Source organism: Semicossyphus pulcher, unplaced genomic scaffold (assembly GCF_022749685.1).
Source record: "Semicossyphus pulcher isolate SPU_LCO1_2020_fin unplaced genomic scaffold, fSemPul1.0.p SCAF_23, whole genome shotgun sequence".
Lineage (NCBI taxonomy): Eukaryota > Metazoa > Chordata > Actinopteri > Labriformes > Labridae > Semicossyphus > Semicossyphus pulcher.
In genome coordinates, this window is record NW_027211697.1 from 4,385,428 (window position 1) to 4,402,500 (window position 17,073).

The 17,073-nt window shown below is 43.0% G+C and overlaps 1 protein-coding gene across 3 annotated transcripts in view; it reads left to right on the forward strand.

The window, feature by feature from the left end:
• The first annotated feature begins 9,240 nt into the window (after window positions 1–9,240).
• plppr2a (phospholipid phosphatase related 2a) overlaps window positions 9,241–17,073 on the forward strand; it is a 59,420-nt gene continuing 51,587 nt past the window's right edge. For all 3 annotated transcript variants that reach the window (XM_069674525.1, XM_069674527.1, XM_069674526.1), the window contains exons 1-2: window positions 9,241–9,501; window positions 16,039–16,158. In XM_069674525.1, coding sequence (XP_069530626.1) covers window positions 16,090–16,158 — 69 coding nt within the window. In that variant the 5' untranslated portion in view covers window positions 9,241–9,501; window positions 16,039–16,089. The remainder of the gene's footprint in view (window positions 9,502–16,038; window positions 16,159–17,073) is intronic.

The following is a 17,073-nucleotide window of genomic DNA, read 5'->3' on the forward strand; positions in this document are numbered from 1 at the left end:
TCCAGTTTTTACCATGTAAACATCTCCGTTTGGTGTTTTTCATGACATATCAGGGACAACATACGCAGTCATCTCCATGGCTGGGCCTGTCTGCTTTTAAACTGCAGTGTACCAAGGACAGGCTGAACAACACGTTTTCAGATTGCCATGGTTTGAGACGTCACAAACCTAAGGAACCAATCCCGTAAACGGACAGGGTAATGCTATGTATATCATTATGTGCAACCACTCAGGCGATGCATGAGCCAGCTGTAACTGTCAACGCAATCGTTGTGTTTTCTCTTTTGCCGTTGTGTTTTCTGTTTTGCCGTTGTGATTTGTATTTCAGGGCCACCGTAGTACAGTTTTTTGTTGTGATTGACTTGTCAATAACAGGTGTTACCTTTGCTGAAATTTCAACATCATGATGCAGATTTGTAAAAAGTGAAAATGAAGCTTCGTTAGGTCTGTCCTCCATAGGAGAAGAAAACTAATTTTTTAATACTCATTGTTGAACGGAGATGGGATCGATCATTTCTGATGCATTCGAGGAAGTTTCGTATTCTGAACGCTGAGCAGCTTTTATTAGCATGCAGATGTCTGTTTCAAGAGATTGATATGAACCTAAATCGTCGTCAGGTGACACTGATCGGAGCTGGGATGTCATTACGATGCATTATGTTCCGCCTGCTTTTGCTCTCCTGCATACGTCGCAGCCTGCTGATACTCAATTCTACTCGGACTACAAGCGTACTACAAATGGAAACCAGAACACTTGCTGTCCCAGAAATCCACATCACTTCCTACATAAATAGAGATTACCGTCATCGTAATTTTTGCAAGCTCACTTGTGACTACTTGTGATGACGTTGACGTTACTGCTACTAATAACGAAATTCCAAGCTAGCTAGCTAAGTTACAACAAATTGTCACTAAACGATGGCAGAGACATGTTTTGTTTTTTCGCGACAGGTGGCGGTTGGAAATGTGCATAGTGGGCAGGGACTATGCAGATTCAGGAATTTTTAACAAGGGAGAAGGAGGAGATGTCTTAGGAGGATTTTACAAGGTAATTAAACAAAAAAAACATATCAGACACAATTTTTTATTTCAAGCAGAGCATTTTATGTGTCTCAAAACATGACTGGAGCTGGTCTTTAAAAGTATTAACCCCCTATGGTTGGTAAATGTACCAAGATTCTTTTCACCACTGATGTAGACCCTTATACACTACCAGATCAAGGCGGGATTATTACGCCCCTGTTACGTTTCGTCTTCTATGTAGAAGGCACGCAGGCGGAATGGTAGGGCTAAATCGTTCCGCCTCTGAGCCGGCATCGGAAGTAGAATCAGGTGAAACTGTGTCTGTAAACAGCAGAGCCGTCAGTGCGGAACAGCGTCGTGTGTGTGTATTTGAGTTTGTTTACACCTCGTGCACGTTTTGCGTGGTCCAAAGTAAAATGGCGGAGCTTTGTTACGGCGCTGAGGCGGAACCGCAGTGTAAAAGGGGCTCACGTCTGTATGCAGGTAGTCTACATAAGGGTCTTTTTTTGAAATGTTCTTATTAACGAAACAACAAGCTAAAAGCCAGTATTATGGAGACATTATTAAGCTCTATAGAGCTGAGTGGAGGTGGTAATTTGTTGGTTCATCACCATGAGCTCCCCTTTCACACACACTCAGACACTTGAATGTTTGCTGGTGGATGTCTAAATATAGGTCCCAGTCTAAGAAGTGATGTCCTCATCTTAATTTGACAAATGTGATTTATTAGCATGCAGGTTTTCTACCTGTCATTTGCATTACTCTGCACTTTCATCCATTGAAACGGGCCTCCGTGTCACCACCCACAGCCTGGAGTCGCCTCCATTTACATCTCATTATGAAAACACTGCTGCTTTACCTCCTTGTTCCCTGCTTCAGGACCCCATCTGGTGTGTTCACAATGACATGCATCATTTCCCTCGGTGCCTGAGGGGTTTATTGCAAGCCTACATGACCAAGGGACCACTCCACTGGATCCTGTGTAAATGGGTGGGGGTGTTAATAGCTGACTGCAGCTCAGAAATCAAATCACATGAGATGGAATTTATTTTCCAATCACCATGAAAGAGGGGAACACCTGCTGTAGACCCCCCTTGATATTTGCAGAACCCTGCCCTCATGCTGTTATGTTATGGTCTGTCAAGAAAGCAAGAAATTGCATATGATTAGCATGAAGCAGCACAGCTCCGTGATACAACACCAACCTGAGACACGAGGATGTGTTACGAAACAAATTCCTAAAGAGAAACAGTTGGTTTGAATTCACTCTTGACTCTTGAGGAACGGTATTTTATTTTGAAGCCCCTGAGCTAAAGAAAAAAGTCAGATTTCCTCTGGGTGAATCTTTCTGAATCAAATCCAAGTCGTACTCAAGCAGAAATGTGTTTACTAAGCAGAGCCCTGTGCCAAAATCTGTCAGATTGTTGTTTTTCCACTGTGCAAATGCTGAATACCACACAATTAGTATTGTAACAGACAGACATGATAGGGATAGTCGGGTGTGAAAGTAGCCAAAATTAAGAGCTTCTTTGTGTGCTTAACTTGCAGAACAAGCTCAGGATCAAGTGGGATGAACAGACAAAGGAGAAAGGGAAAGTGTAGGAATGTTGTCCTTTGTTGTCAGGCTGGTTAATGAATTGCCCCCGTAGACCACAGCTGGAGCTCTCGGCATAATGATACAGGGGCATGTGTGTGTGCCGTGGGGGGTGGTGTTTTGGGAGCTGTGCAGGAATTATGTGTGGTGGTTATAGGGGGGTTAATGTGTGAATCTGAGTAAGGTGGGTTAATGCAATGAGCTTGAAATAGGAAATTAAGGTTGCATACTTAAACACCATTTGTTAAATGTTTATGCGGCTGAGGAATACTTTTACATTTTGGGAAATGTGGTTATTTTCTTTCTTAGATGAGAAGATTTTTACACTGCTCACTGCCTGTTCAGTAAATATGAAGCTACAGCCAGCAATTGCTTTGCTTGGCCGAGCATAAAGACTGGAAACAAAGTGAAAACAGTCTGCCCGCCTTTTGTCTGAAAGAAATTACACCCACCTACAAGCTGCTGTTGTCATTTTTTGTTTTAAATGGATTAAACAGATATGATACAATGTGTTAATTAGTAAGCTGCATTCAATTCATATTAAGTGTACAGACCAATGACTGTAAATATAGATGGACAACGCATTTCCATCTGACGCTGCCTTCTTGCGCTGGTGACATCATTTGAGATCGGCAGGTGAACACTTAATCAGCATGATAAGAACTAGCTATAATGACATAAACCATGTTTGAGAATTCATGACTCATGTCCTATTTGTTTACGTGGAGGAGGCGGGCTTTATGACCTCTACTGCAGCCTGTCAGCAGGGGGCGCTCGAAAAGTTTTAGCCTCACTTTTAGGGAGCTGTCATGTCGTCCATCTTTTTTTGCTGGTTTTTTTTAAGATTTTTTGGGGGGCGTTTTGCCTTTAATTGACAGGACAGCTGGAGATAGACCGGAAATGTTGGGAGGAGAGAGTGGGGGACGACATGCACCAAATGATGGACAGACCGGGAGTCGAACCTGCGATCAGTGCGACGAGGAGTGTAGCCTTTGTATATGGGGTGCCATACTATATTAGCAGTACGTACGGATTTGGCCAAAATGTAGTATGTAGTATGCAAACAAAAAAAGCAAAATGTGCAGTATGCCAAAAATAACCGGATGTCGTACTGATTCGGAGAAAATCTCCAGTATGCATCGGACCAGTCGACCTCGCCTACTGTATCCCACAATGCAAAGCGCTGGAAGGTCACAGCGGCAGTTGAAATGACGGACAGCAGCAGCATTCCAGCAGAAGGGGGCGCTATAGCTATAGAAGTGGCGGTTATTGTTTACTTCCACCTGGTGTAGCATACTGCAAAATTAATTTGAAAAGCTCCTCCATATATACTACTGCCAAACGCAGTATGCGGTCTATAGTATGAAGTATATAGTACGGCATTAGGAACACAGCCCAAGGTACAGACACAGCTCCAGCAAGAAAGCAAGAACATTTTTAAATTTTGATTATAAAAGAACGAAAGGAAATGTGTTGCAAATGATTTTGCATGAAATTTTAGTTTGCAAGTCAGCGCAGAAGTCTAAAACAATAAGTCCAGCATAAATGGTTGAAATATGCTGTAATAATATATAAAGGGCAAAAATAAGTCTAAAAGTTACATATAATCAGAATCAGCTTTATTGGCCAAGTATGTGCACATACAAAGAATTTGACTGCAGGCTTTCTTTACTCTCAGTGTACAGACACACATACTAAACAGACATACTAAACTTGATCTAAAGATAGATACTAGATCTAAAACTACTATATACAGACCTTTGGGTACAAATATATTATGGTTGTGAATCAGGTTGTTATGTACAAGAGGTAGATGGTTGTAATATTTACAGAGAATGTGGATTGACCTTTGATGTAGTCATAACATGATAAGAGGGTGAATTAAGCAATTACAATAAATAATAAATATCATAATCATCATGCACAGTGGATGTTTGTATAACTCACATGCACAGTTGATTTGGTTATTACACATTTATTGTCCTTGACACTCTGGCTGAGTTAGCTGTTCATCAGAGTGACAGCCTGGGGAAAGAATCTGTTTCTGTGTCTGGTTGTTTTGGCGAACAGTGCTCTGTAACGCCTGCCGGAGGGGAGAAGTTCAAACAGTTTGCGACCCGGGTGTGAGGGGTCTGCAGTGATGTTACCTGCTCGTTTCCTGTCCTGGATGGAGGGCAGTGTCCGTGCCAATAATCCTCTCTGCAGTCCTGATTGACAGTCGATTCTTGTCGTGTTTGGTGGCAGATCCAAGCCAAACAGTGATGGATGTACTTCCTGAGCTGTCCCAGGAAGTGCATCCTCTGCTGGGACTTTTTCCTGACAGTGTCTATGTGGGACATCCACTTCAGGTCCTTGGAGATAGTGGATCCCAGGAACCTGAAGGTGTCCACAGCAGACACGGTGCTGTTGAGGAGTGTGGGGGGGCTTCTCCGAAAGTCCACAGTCAATATGTTAAATAGCAAAATGTATCAGAATTATCAGTTAGCTTTGAAGCTTTTTTTAGCTCTTTGTTTCCAGCTCATACCTCTACCTTATACTTCATACATCACACTAGCCAAATGTCTTGCATGAATGCCCATCTGATGCTTAACGACACTGAATTGATTATCTGAATTATTTAAATAGGGCATGTTCAGAGCCAGTGTGCAGTTGAGGAAGGCAGTAAAGCACAGAAGCAGGGTTCCTATGGATGCTTGTATTCATGCATGCATGTCGTGCACAGTTTACAAGCATTACTGGATATGTGGTTGTGCAATGTGCATGAATGAATAAATGTATAACTGCAAACAGTGCTTTCATGTGAATGAATAAATGTGTTTCTGTTCATGCTTCTGCAAGGGGCAAAGTTTCCCTGGCAACAACAAATTTGCGCAGCAAGCTTAACTGAGTGAGACCGCTGTTAAATTAACCGCCGTCCTATTCTATTTTCCTCCTGCCTTACTGTTTCCTTCTATGTCCCTCACCCTCTGTTTTCCCTTTCACTAAAAAAAGGGGGGTTTGAAGGATTTCCATAGTAGACTTGAGGACGGTTTGATCAGCAAGAGAGGGGGATGGACAGAGATATGGAGCATGGTACATGGCCGGGAGGAGAGTAGACCCTTGGGACTGGCAACCAATGTGCTGTAAACCATAACGGCCCCATAACAGGCAGATTCCTCATTTCCACGAATGCTCGGGCCATATCTCATCTCCCGACAATCCCACTGAGACCCACACAAGGCAGGACGCACACTCAGCATTGGAGGAGGGGAAGAGGGACCCGGTGAACTGTTTTGGGAGGGAATGGTGGAAAAGGGTTTTGAATTAGATTTTATTTGACAGAATATTTAGGGACAGAAATTAGACTTAATTCCTTTCCTACTTTGTTAGGATCAAATGTTTTGAATTAGAGTGTTTTGGGGTGAATCCTATTAAGCCAAGTGAATTGGTCTGTTTTTCCTTTTTTTTGGTTATTCTTGAAACTGTCACGTCAGCCATTTTATTTCAAGAATATATGTCACAGGCCGTTACTGGTGCTCCTGCTTCATCTTGATGTACAAGCATTCATGAAATATAGATCCGGAGCTGTGTGCACATAAAAAAAGGCTAGTGGCTCCTAATGCCTCTGAGGTAATGCTATATTAATGAAGAGTGGGCAGGGCAGAAACCACCAGCAGCCTGGCTGACAGAAAGGCCTGAGGTCAACCTCTTCATTCATTTAACACCTCTAGGTCTCTTTGAGTTGGGACCTGCCCTCTTGTTGATGTCTGCATTACAAAAGAGGATAATGCAGTGATTTGGTGACGAGGTATTCTTTATATTTCTGGGATGGATTTTGGAAATTCATCCAGTGACTGAATGGTTACATAAAGGGAAATCCAGGGCAAGTCCTCAAACCCAATCGACCAAATCGGATGTTCGTTGAATCCCTCTACCCAACTGCTTCCTATATTAGCGCCCCCAACGATGGGGATCATGAGACTGACTCGTTCACACTGAACAAACCTGGGGGAATCATGTGGAGAACGTTGTAAAGTGGTTGTTTTTTTAGGATAGATTTAATCACCAAAACGACTTGGTAATGTAAGCAATAAGATTGTAGACTGTTATGTTACATTTCTTACTTGGGTTATGTGATGTTACTGACGTTACTTAGATGTAACTTCCCAACTTAAATGGACTTTATACTACACCATGTGACTACGCCATGAGACCTTCAAAATGCTGCCACTAGAGGTCGCTTAACTGGAACAGCAAATATTGGTTACGGTAACGATATGGTTGTTCTGTTTGAAGTTACAGGTAATTACGTGCCTTTGCTTTTTCTCTGCAAGGTGGAATAAGTGTAAATGGTCAGTGTTGGGTAACATTACGTTACAAGATTACTGCCTACTGTATGTCTACGTTTTGAATGTGTTGAGTCTTCCGTCATTGCATAGCTTCATTTACGGCCTATAATCTGTAACTATGCAGCCTAATAACAAGAATGTAACGTTTACAGCTCTTTATTATGCTAACAATCTGACAGTGAACTGGGCAGAGGCATATAGTATTAGGCACAGCTGTTTCAATGTCTTCTTCAGATCACTCAAAGCACTTTTACACTACACGTCACATTCACCCTTTCACACACTGTTGGCAAAGTGCCAATCTCTAATCGGGATTTAACCATTAATACTTATTCATACTCCGATGACTTGATGGCTTGCACAAGATGACTTCAACATGTAGACGGCAAAGCTGGGGATCAGACCGCTAAATATTCTGACTGAGTGACAACCGATTCTTCCACAGAGCTGAATGTTTTTGTACATTGTGCATTGGTTCCCACTGGTCAAAAAACCCACCAACACCCGCTAACACCTGGCTTTTTTGCTTACAATCGGCATTCAGACCCGGGTCTGAAATTACTCTGCAGTAGACGCAGGTAATTATCGCCTCAGCTCCGATCGGCATCGATGGGAACACAAAACCAGTGACGACATGCTAATCTTCTACCCCTCTCCAGCGCGATGCTATGCTCCGTCTGTAACTTCTGCGACTCCTTGTCATCTCAGCCACAAATTCTGCCCATCTCCGTCCGAGCAGCGCTCGAACATCGTTCCAAATTTGTCACGCCAAGTTTGATAAACAGACTGAATCAGTAATAGATACAATAAAGACCTAACCACCGTAACATCTTCACTGTTTACTAAGCCTGTTTCGGCCACAGTTGTGACGTCACATGGTGACGCAGCAGAAAAGAGACCGACAGGAGGATACTTCACTGGTAATGGGAAAAGAGACAATTGGCATCTGTAAGCAGGTCTTCCCAGGTCTAAAAAATCCACGTCAACACTAAATTTAGGTGGGAAAGAGGTACAAGAGCCATGCCAGCAGCTCTGTGAGACTCTTTGTAGTCATTGTTTTGAGCTAAATGCTAACGCTGCATGGTCACATAGTGACAATATGCTAACATGCAGCAAATATGTAGCTCTCAAGACATTTCACTCAAAACCAAAAAAGTTAACTTCATTGTGGCATTAGAGGAAGAGTCAGAGGATCACCAACGTCATTAGCATTCATGTTTTGGGAATCAGGAATATCTGTACAAAATGTACAAATCCCTGCAATAGTTGTTGAGATATTTTTATCCTGACCTGAAGTGGGGGATCAGCCAACAGACACTGCCTCCCCTCGAGGCATGCTGCTAGTTTCACTAAAAATCTTCCATTCAGTGTAAATTCACTGCTCCCTCCTCGTGCATTGTCATTACTCCTAAGGCACCGGTCTCCTTTCTGCTGCTGTCAGGATTGCATAGCTGCGAGTCGACACAGCAGAAGATGATGTATTGTTTTAATACCTGATTCTGTGACCTCTTTATTCATCATGACCAGAGATTTTTGTTTTTTTTACCATTTCCCTGCAGCATGCCAAACTTCATCCACCTTTAACACTGACGTCCACATGCCGGCATAAAAGCGCACGACTGTCCAGACAGTCTGACGAGCTTCTCTCCCTCTGCCTTGGTCACCAGCTCTGACCTGTGATGTTAGATGTGCTCCAGGAGGGCTGAATCAATAGCCGTGTATCATTAACCCACATCTCGATTTAGCTGAGCTGGAGGCAGGAAGCCAAGCAGCCTTACAACACACGCACACACACACACACACACACACACACACACACACAAGCAGCCTTTCTTTTTTCATAGTCTGCAGCATCCCTTCATTTTTCCTCTATGTTAGGGTCAGGTTCATGTCCTCTGCATCCATTCACAAAAAGGAGGAAAGGAAAGAGGGAAAGGAGAGAATAAGGGTGTGAGAGGTGGTAGGAAAGGATGGATGGAGGGAGATAAGGGAAGAGATGGACAGAGGTAGAGAGAAGGGGAGGGATGGAGAGGGAAAGCAGGCTTTGAATACAAATGAGGTGACACACAATGCATGCCCTCCCTCCCTCTCTTCCTCCCTCTCTGCCTCTCTCTCTCCCTCAGTCTCTCTCACGAACACGGAAACACTTTTACTCCCTCACACACATGTTCTTGCACTCTCTCCCTCTCCTCTGTATCTCCTCCTTGTACCGTACGCCGCGCAGGAGGTAATTTCGGTCACTTAATTCATTAGGCATCACTGGTTGTTGGAACAAGCTAATTAAAAGGAGGGTGAGTGTACATGAGAGAGTGTGTGTGTGTGAGGAAGATTTGGAGACTGAGACGCTGCTGCTGCTGCTGCTGTCGCTGTCTCTCGCGCTTCACTGTGGACCAGGAAGGAGCGTAGGGGAGAGTACAAGGAGGAGAAGAGAGGAGAGACGGATAGATAGGTGGGAAAAGATTTTCACACCCCTTTTACCATCATCTGCTCTGACATGGCCACCGCATAGGAATCTGGTGCCACTGCAACCATCAGCTTGGCGAGGAGGTATCCGAGGTAAGGAGGAAGGAAGGAAGGATGACTGGATGGATGGGTGATTCTCAGCGTGTCTTCCAAGGGAACAGTCATGCTGAGGAAGTCACTGTTTTGCATTTTCTGCGCTTTAAGTGGATCAGTTCTTCCCCGGGTCTTGGAGTGTGCCTGGGGTGTGCGTGTGTATTGTGGTGGGGGGAGTGTCTCTGTGTGTTTGGCTGTGGTATTCCCCAAACACAAGCCCTAATTATCCACCACCGGGTAAATCCTATTATGGTTTTACTCTCCTCCTTGACTTTGCTCTAATAATAGTAGGGAGGGATTGCCGTACAATCAGAGATGTGGGATGTTTGTTTGTTTGTTTGTTTGTGACTCAACTCAGGTGTAAGGATAGCTGTGTTACTCTGTGAGTGTACAACAAGCATGGCTTCCATGTGGAATATGGAACGTGCGAGCGTGATAAAGCATGGTGTCTGAGTTGAGAGAAGAATACAAGCAGTACAATGGACGGGCACAAACACAGGACACAATCCAAAGCAACATAAGAGCTGAGGGAAGTGAGGCTTTGCTCTGATCGATTGTGACAGCACTGAGCTGCAGGTAAATGGTCAAAAAAAAAGAGAGAGAGTGACTATTTTCATCTCTGTTCCACACTGGAAATTGCTCTGCAGTCACAGTCTTTAATATTTAGGTTATCCCTCTGGATGTGGCACACAGGAATTGGAGAATGGCTGACTGACAGTTGGCATTTTAACGCTGCATTGCTGCTGCAGCTTCACGCATGTTTCTGCTGCACAAATGCATTAAAGAATATGTGATATTCTTTAAGAGAATCATTTGGCAAGGCAGATAAATTTGATAAATCAAGTATGATCTGAATTGCTGTGCCCAATTAGCCCATATTTGTATGTATGTGTGTGTGTGTGTGTGTGTGTGTGCACAGGCGTGTGTACCATGTGTCCTGGGGCAGTGTGCTGGACTGCAGAGGCAGGAGAGAGGACATATGGCTGCCTGGGTCTCTACACTTTAACTGGAGCCCTCACAGCGGCAGGCAATTCAAATGTCCTGCTCTCCATGATGTGTGTGGCGATATGTGTATTTGTGCATCAGTGTGTGTTCACGAGAGACAGTGCTTTGCTCCTCATCTCCCCCATTTTGATATCAGTTCCCTCATGTTTTCATGCTGATGGGTGTGTTGTACACGTGTGTCTCCCTGTGTTTGTGTCTCCGGCTCACGTCTCTGTCTTTCTTTGATTCCCCCTCAAACCGCACACATCTGTCTATCCATCCATCTCTGTCTGTGTTGACAGGTTAGTTTGATTTTCTCTGACTGATGGGTAAACAATCAGATTAGTCCCCTTTTCATTCGACCTCCACTAATCAGATCAAAACCAGCTGGACGCCTCGTCCTTCTGCGTAGTTACTCAAACACACACCAGCACACAAATCAGTGCATTATAACCAGAGTTTTAGCAGTGACACATTACCTGGTAACAGTAATGTAATTACCATATTTTCAGTAACTCTCTTTGTTCAGACAGATTGAACTAGAAAGTGTTAGCTTAGCGCGGGTGCTTGAGTTGCTGTTCACGCATTTAGCATCTACCAAAATAAAAGTTAGAGTTACAGACACAGACACAAAAAAAGTCTTAATTACATGTTGTTCTGTTTCTACCTAGCTGCTAACATTAGCCAGTATACTTGTAAGAGTCATATGGGTTTCATTAGCCCCTTTTAGCCTTAGCTACAAGGAGGAAAATTCACAATGTCATGTTTTTCTATTTCTTCATGTTAGAACCAATGACTGTATAGACAACGCGTCTCCATCTGCTCTTATTGTACAAAATTGAAGCCAGAATAGCCCCCTTGACGGGTGCTGCCATCTTGTGCTGATGATGTCATTTGGAGCCAGAGCTGCGCAGTAGAGATCAGCAGCTTCCTCTAACCAAGACACACACTTAAATTACCGAAAAAACAGCACAGATCCCGCACGTCGACGTATTTAACAGCAGAACAGCTTCTTGTGTTGGTCTGAAGCAGACGTTCACAGACATATAAACTTCAATGACTGTAGTGATTGTTTTAGTTTCCTCTCGCCGTTCCTCCTCTACTTTGCTAATCCAGAACAGATCAGCTGCAGGAGTCATATTTGTCAACAGAGCTGTCAATCCTCCTTTTGACATAATCAAATTACTTATTAAAACTGATCTCGTCAGAACAATGAACACTTTGATGATAACCAGCATGATTATAACTAACTATAATGACAGAAACCATGTTAGAGAAATATGTATTTGGCGTGTATTTTGATTTTATAGTTTTAATCATGTCCCATCTGTTAACATGGAGGAGGCAGCTGTCCACCAAATGCATGTTTCTCCAATGTTCACTCTTTTAGCTCTGTTTTGGTCTCTATCAACTCCTGAGCCAAATATCTGAGTCTTTAGCTGCTAAACGCTCCACTTAGTTTACTAGCTTGTTGCTGTCAGTGTGTGTGTGTCAGCTGTTAGCTGCTAAGCATGTGGTGTACGGTGGCTTTTCACAGCCTATTAGCTAGAACATTTACCTGCTGCTGAGAGTGAAACAACACAGTAGTGGTGGGTCATACAGTTAAACAAAGAGCTGATACTTGCTTCAGAGCTCAGTAAAGCCTCTGTATGCTCATACATCAACCCCTTTTGGACAGAAATATCGTCTACGGTAGCTTTAAACACTAAATGTTATATGTCTGTTTGGATGATTAATTCTATCATTCTTTGTATTGTAAGCTTTACACTTTACATGTCCTGCATATTAAACAGTAGCCTGACTTTCTCATACTAATTAAGCTGCAAACTTGTCGCCCGAATCCACACTCAGAGAAAGCTACTGAGAACATTCACTTACGCCAAATGTGTGTGGGACAGCTCAGAAGTCTTCATAACCCAATGGAGACAGTAACTCCAAAGCTTTATAATTCCCTTTCTTTAGGTGGTTCTCCCTTGCTAGGTGTTCCACTTATCATTATTGTTATCCATCATCAAAAGCTTCTCCGCCTCATCTCTGGCCACCCGGGTGGTTTCTTCCAAAACACAGTTTGATCTCAAGGAGATCTGCTGCCACCAACTCACAGCTCATGTGTGTACTTCCTCAGCTGGGGGGCCAAACTGTGGGAGTGAGGCTCTTTGTGCTGCCTCCCACCCAGGGAATGAAACAGGAAGCAACACTTCCCATCAGCCTCTAGTGGAGGAAAAAAAGGAACGTTTCTTTCCTTTGTCTCTCTGGTTCTTTTTCTCTCACTGTTTCCCTTTCTGTTACCTGGAGCTTCTGCTTGTTCTCCCTGACAGTTGCACTTTTTTTTGGACAAGCCTCACACACACACGCAGTGCACTTGCACACAAACAGAGTCCAACGAACCCTCTCTAAGAGCAGTCTTGGTTGGCACATTGCGTTGTTCTGAGGGCTGCTAAGAGCTTGGCTTCATGCCTTATTCATCCCTCGGGCCTATTCTTTCCACCAGCATAGAAGGAATTATCTGAAAGAAAGCTCCCTCACACATAACACACCACTCTCCAGCAGAATGGAGGTCAACCTGACAACTTCTTAGAAACAAAAAAACATTTATTTCTACCATGTGTTTGTTTCCCTTGATTTGTTTTTCTTTCAATCAAGTAGATAAATTGAAGTTTACTTCTTGCGTAAACAAGATGCTGTAGCTTTAGGCATAGTTTGACATTTGGATTTATACGCTTATTTGTTTTCTTGCAGAGAGTAAGATGAGATGATTGATAAGACTCTAACTGTTTTGAAGTTGCTCATCATTCAGAGATAATTAGAACAATTCGTAAGATTCCTACCTTTAGTATCTAAAGGCTGCTGCATCACATTTTGTACCTCAAACAATGAAAAATACCCAATTTTCTCCACAAAGGGCACAGGATGGTAAAAGAAGTGCTCTGTGGCTTCAGGCTTCCAGCGTAGAGGACAAAGTGGTAAACTATGATACCCATGTTGTGACCCTTGTGGTTTTCAAACCACCATCACCAGCTGTGTTCTGCCTCTGTTACCAGATCCTCACACGTTCACACACATTAATGATTTTTCAACTCCCATTTCATATATTTTTCGGCGAGAATGATAGTATAAGCTAGCTCTACACCACGGCTACCTTTTTTGTTTTGTGCTGACCTAAAAGACCAGGTTTATATCATACCTGAACTTGTTAGTCATGTTTTTTTTTTAACTAAAGCTACTGTATACTACATTAGAGTCCTGAAGTTGATCTTTTCTTATTTACCCTTCATAATGTTTATCTCTTCTACAATTTCACTAATTAAGTGTTTTTTTAATTATTATTAAATAGTAGGCATCTTTTTTAGAATTGTGTCATAATTAACAGTTCAGAATTTTTCTAAACTGAAAACAAGACTGTATGACATCAATGCATACAACTGTTTTTAAGTTGTCAGTCAATACCATTTTTATCACACACACTAAGAAGACTGACAGCAGCTGCTGTATAAGCTTGTTGTAACAGTGATCGAGGGAAAAGCGTCTCACAAAATCATCCATGTTCAAAGATTTTGCCCTCCTCCACGCCTTTAGCGCTGAGGAGCTGCGCTCACAACTAGCTCTGCTAACAGGCAACACCTTAGCTGTGCGACACAAGCAGAATAGCTAAAAAACGCAGACGGTTCATTCCCACAGCGTTCGTTGCCGTCCCACAGATTGTCCAGTTCTCATTCATAGAGACGCATCTTTATTTCTGTAATCACATAATATAAAATGGGGTAAAATACTCCCTCTCAAATGTATGCTTGTCTCCTATCTTGAACCTACATTGTCCTTTAGTGCAGTGGTTCTCAAATTGGGGTCCACGAACCATAGCCTGGGGGTCCGTGAAATAATTATAATAAATTTATGATAAATTCTAAAATTGTGCTGTATCATTAAAAACTGCATGTCTACAGATGAGGACCATTTGCACCAATGAAACAGCATATTGTGTCCATTACTCCCACCCACGTTCGCTTTGGACCAATAGAAACTTACATGATTGTGACACATCGCAACGAAGCGTTCCTGCGGCTGTCTTGCTACTGTTAATTTTCTGAAAGCTTTTCAGATCAGTTACTTGAAAAGTATAAATGCTGTCGAGCTGAGTCCACAAGCATTTTGAGTAAAATTACCCTCTGTTTTAAAGCATATAAGTGGCAATAACATGATTAAATTTAAAATGTTTTTCTGTTTATCACTATGAAACAGGTCTGAAGTATTTAGGTTCTACAAGACAAATAGTTCCAATGGCATCTAAGAGCGCAAATGGTAGTAAGCATATGCTTAATTGGTGTTACGATTATGAGGGGGTCCTTGGGAAATGTTCTCCTCTGTAAGGGGACCCTGGCCCAAAAAAGTTTGAGAGCCCCGGCTTTAGTGGACTTAGTGGACTTTAGTTTATGCTGAGTCTAAAGCATCTCCAGAGAGCTTATCAAAACATGATCACTTCTGTATACTTGGACCTGTGCACCTGGATTGGTCCACAGCCCTAGTTAGATCAAGGAGTGGCGTTTGTAGCAGGTCAGAGAGCGAGAGAGTTTCATTAACGGCACAACGTATTTGTGTAGGTAGGTACATATAATACAGCTTGTAGTCTGTGCAGTTTTTTTTTTTTACAAGCCCAGCCCATCTTAGAACTGAAAGCCATTCCCGGTGAACACAGGAGTCTGACATATACACATAAAATGTCTGCAGCAATGAAAAGAACAATCAGCCTTAGGGACTACTTTACTGAGTCAAGGATGACAAGGTTGTGAAGGCTGCGACCTCACTGCATTTCTCTGACATCACTGATGCCACACTTCGACCAACAAGTTTAGATTTATATTGAAGGCCAAACTTTCCAGGTGTTTAATTTTTGAGTGTGCGGCACTGCATTTTATTGACTTGCTCTCTGTTTGTAAAAAAAACTCCCATGAATTGCACTACTGTATCCGTGCCTTAGTACTAATCAAAGTTGCTCGCTTCTTTTAAGGTGTTTTGATACGACAGAGAAAATATTCACACATCAAAGCTGCCAGGCATCCAAAGACTTTGTTCTGTATGGCTGTAAGAAGAAGCACTTCAGTATTAACTTTCAATCCTGGCTAACAGCAGGCAATAGCATCAACCTGACAGGTCAGATTTTGCCCCCCTTCAGTTGGATCCTCCTTGTGCTGTGAACAGAGTTTCAGGAGTAACTTGCGTAGCGGCGCTAACAGACCCTCCTGTTGACTGAGCTGCACAATGAGGACTGTCTTCCCCTAAATCATGTTAGACAGTCACGGTGGTGCTATCTGTCTCTGGCACTCGGGATAGCCTCTTAGATTTTAGGGTGGGCCTGTGCCACCCCACGCACCCCAAGTATTTAGGGATGTAGCACATTAATAAACAATACAAAGGTATCAAAGAAGCAACGTGCTGAATAAAACATCCCCAGATGTATCTAAAGCTAATATTTCTTGATTGGATTCCACTTAATCTGACACTCTGGACTTGACCTTGAGTTTGCCAGTTGATTAATGTACCTAACCCTCTTTTCTTCAGGATAAGGAGACAGAGCTGGACGGAGGGACGTTCAGAGAAACAGAGAGAGAGATGGCAGGGGAGGAGAAGCCGGGTGTGAAGAGCAGCAGCTCCATTGTCCCCTGCTTCCTGTTTGTGGAGGTAAGAAACATAAATGAGCTATCATACAGAAACTCATCACCAAATATAGATCTTTGTAGTAAAGAGCTTAGGAGTGTTTATGGACATGGCCTTGCCTGTCCTGCACATCTTGATCATATCTCTGTTGCTATTTCCTGTTTCTCTGGCTTTGACTTGTGATCTATGTCCGTGATTGCCCGTCCTTTCACACTTTTGTAGCTCTGAGATTTGACTCCATATCTAACCTCCCAGCTGGATATAACTTCCTATCCCCCACATCTCTGTAATCTTAACCTCTGTGGTAAATATTTCAAGCTAAACAGTTCATGACTCTCCCACTCGGTGTCACACATCTTGCCCTGCTCCAGCACCAGGGGCAGCTGAGTCTTTGTAAAGTGGCTTCAGTTGTTCGGTGGCGTGTCGAGTGTTTTCCAGCATATTTGTGAACTGCATGATTCATTTACTTGGTTGTGGATGTCAGAGCACAGAGAGAGAGTGGATTTTTCAACAGCTGCACTGTGGGCTGTAGAGCTGTGTTGTACAAATCATCCCAAAGGTCATTTTCTGTGGCAGACCGAGACTGCTCAGAGAGACACACTAATGCACCGCTGAAAGAAACACACCTCATCCCCTGTGGAAGGCATGCTCTACATTGTTTGTGCGAGCAGTCAGACGGATGACTCAGAGGGCAGTGGAAGTCCCGGAGCCCTCACTGAATAGTAACTGAGGTGGAGACAAGCATGAACTAGTGAGGTATTCAGACTGTAATCTAATTAGACAAACCGAGCAGTCAAGAAGCTCGCTGTATGTATTTTAAACTGTATTTTAGGTATTTGTCATTCATTGTGATCTCATTGCCTTAAAGAATTACATGTTTTAAAAAATACAACTTTAGAAAACTCATCCAGACTAGTGCAGCTGTGGCTAAGAGGTTTA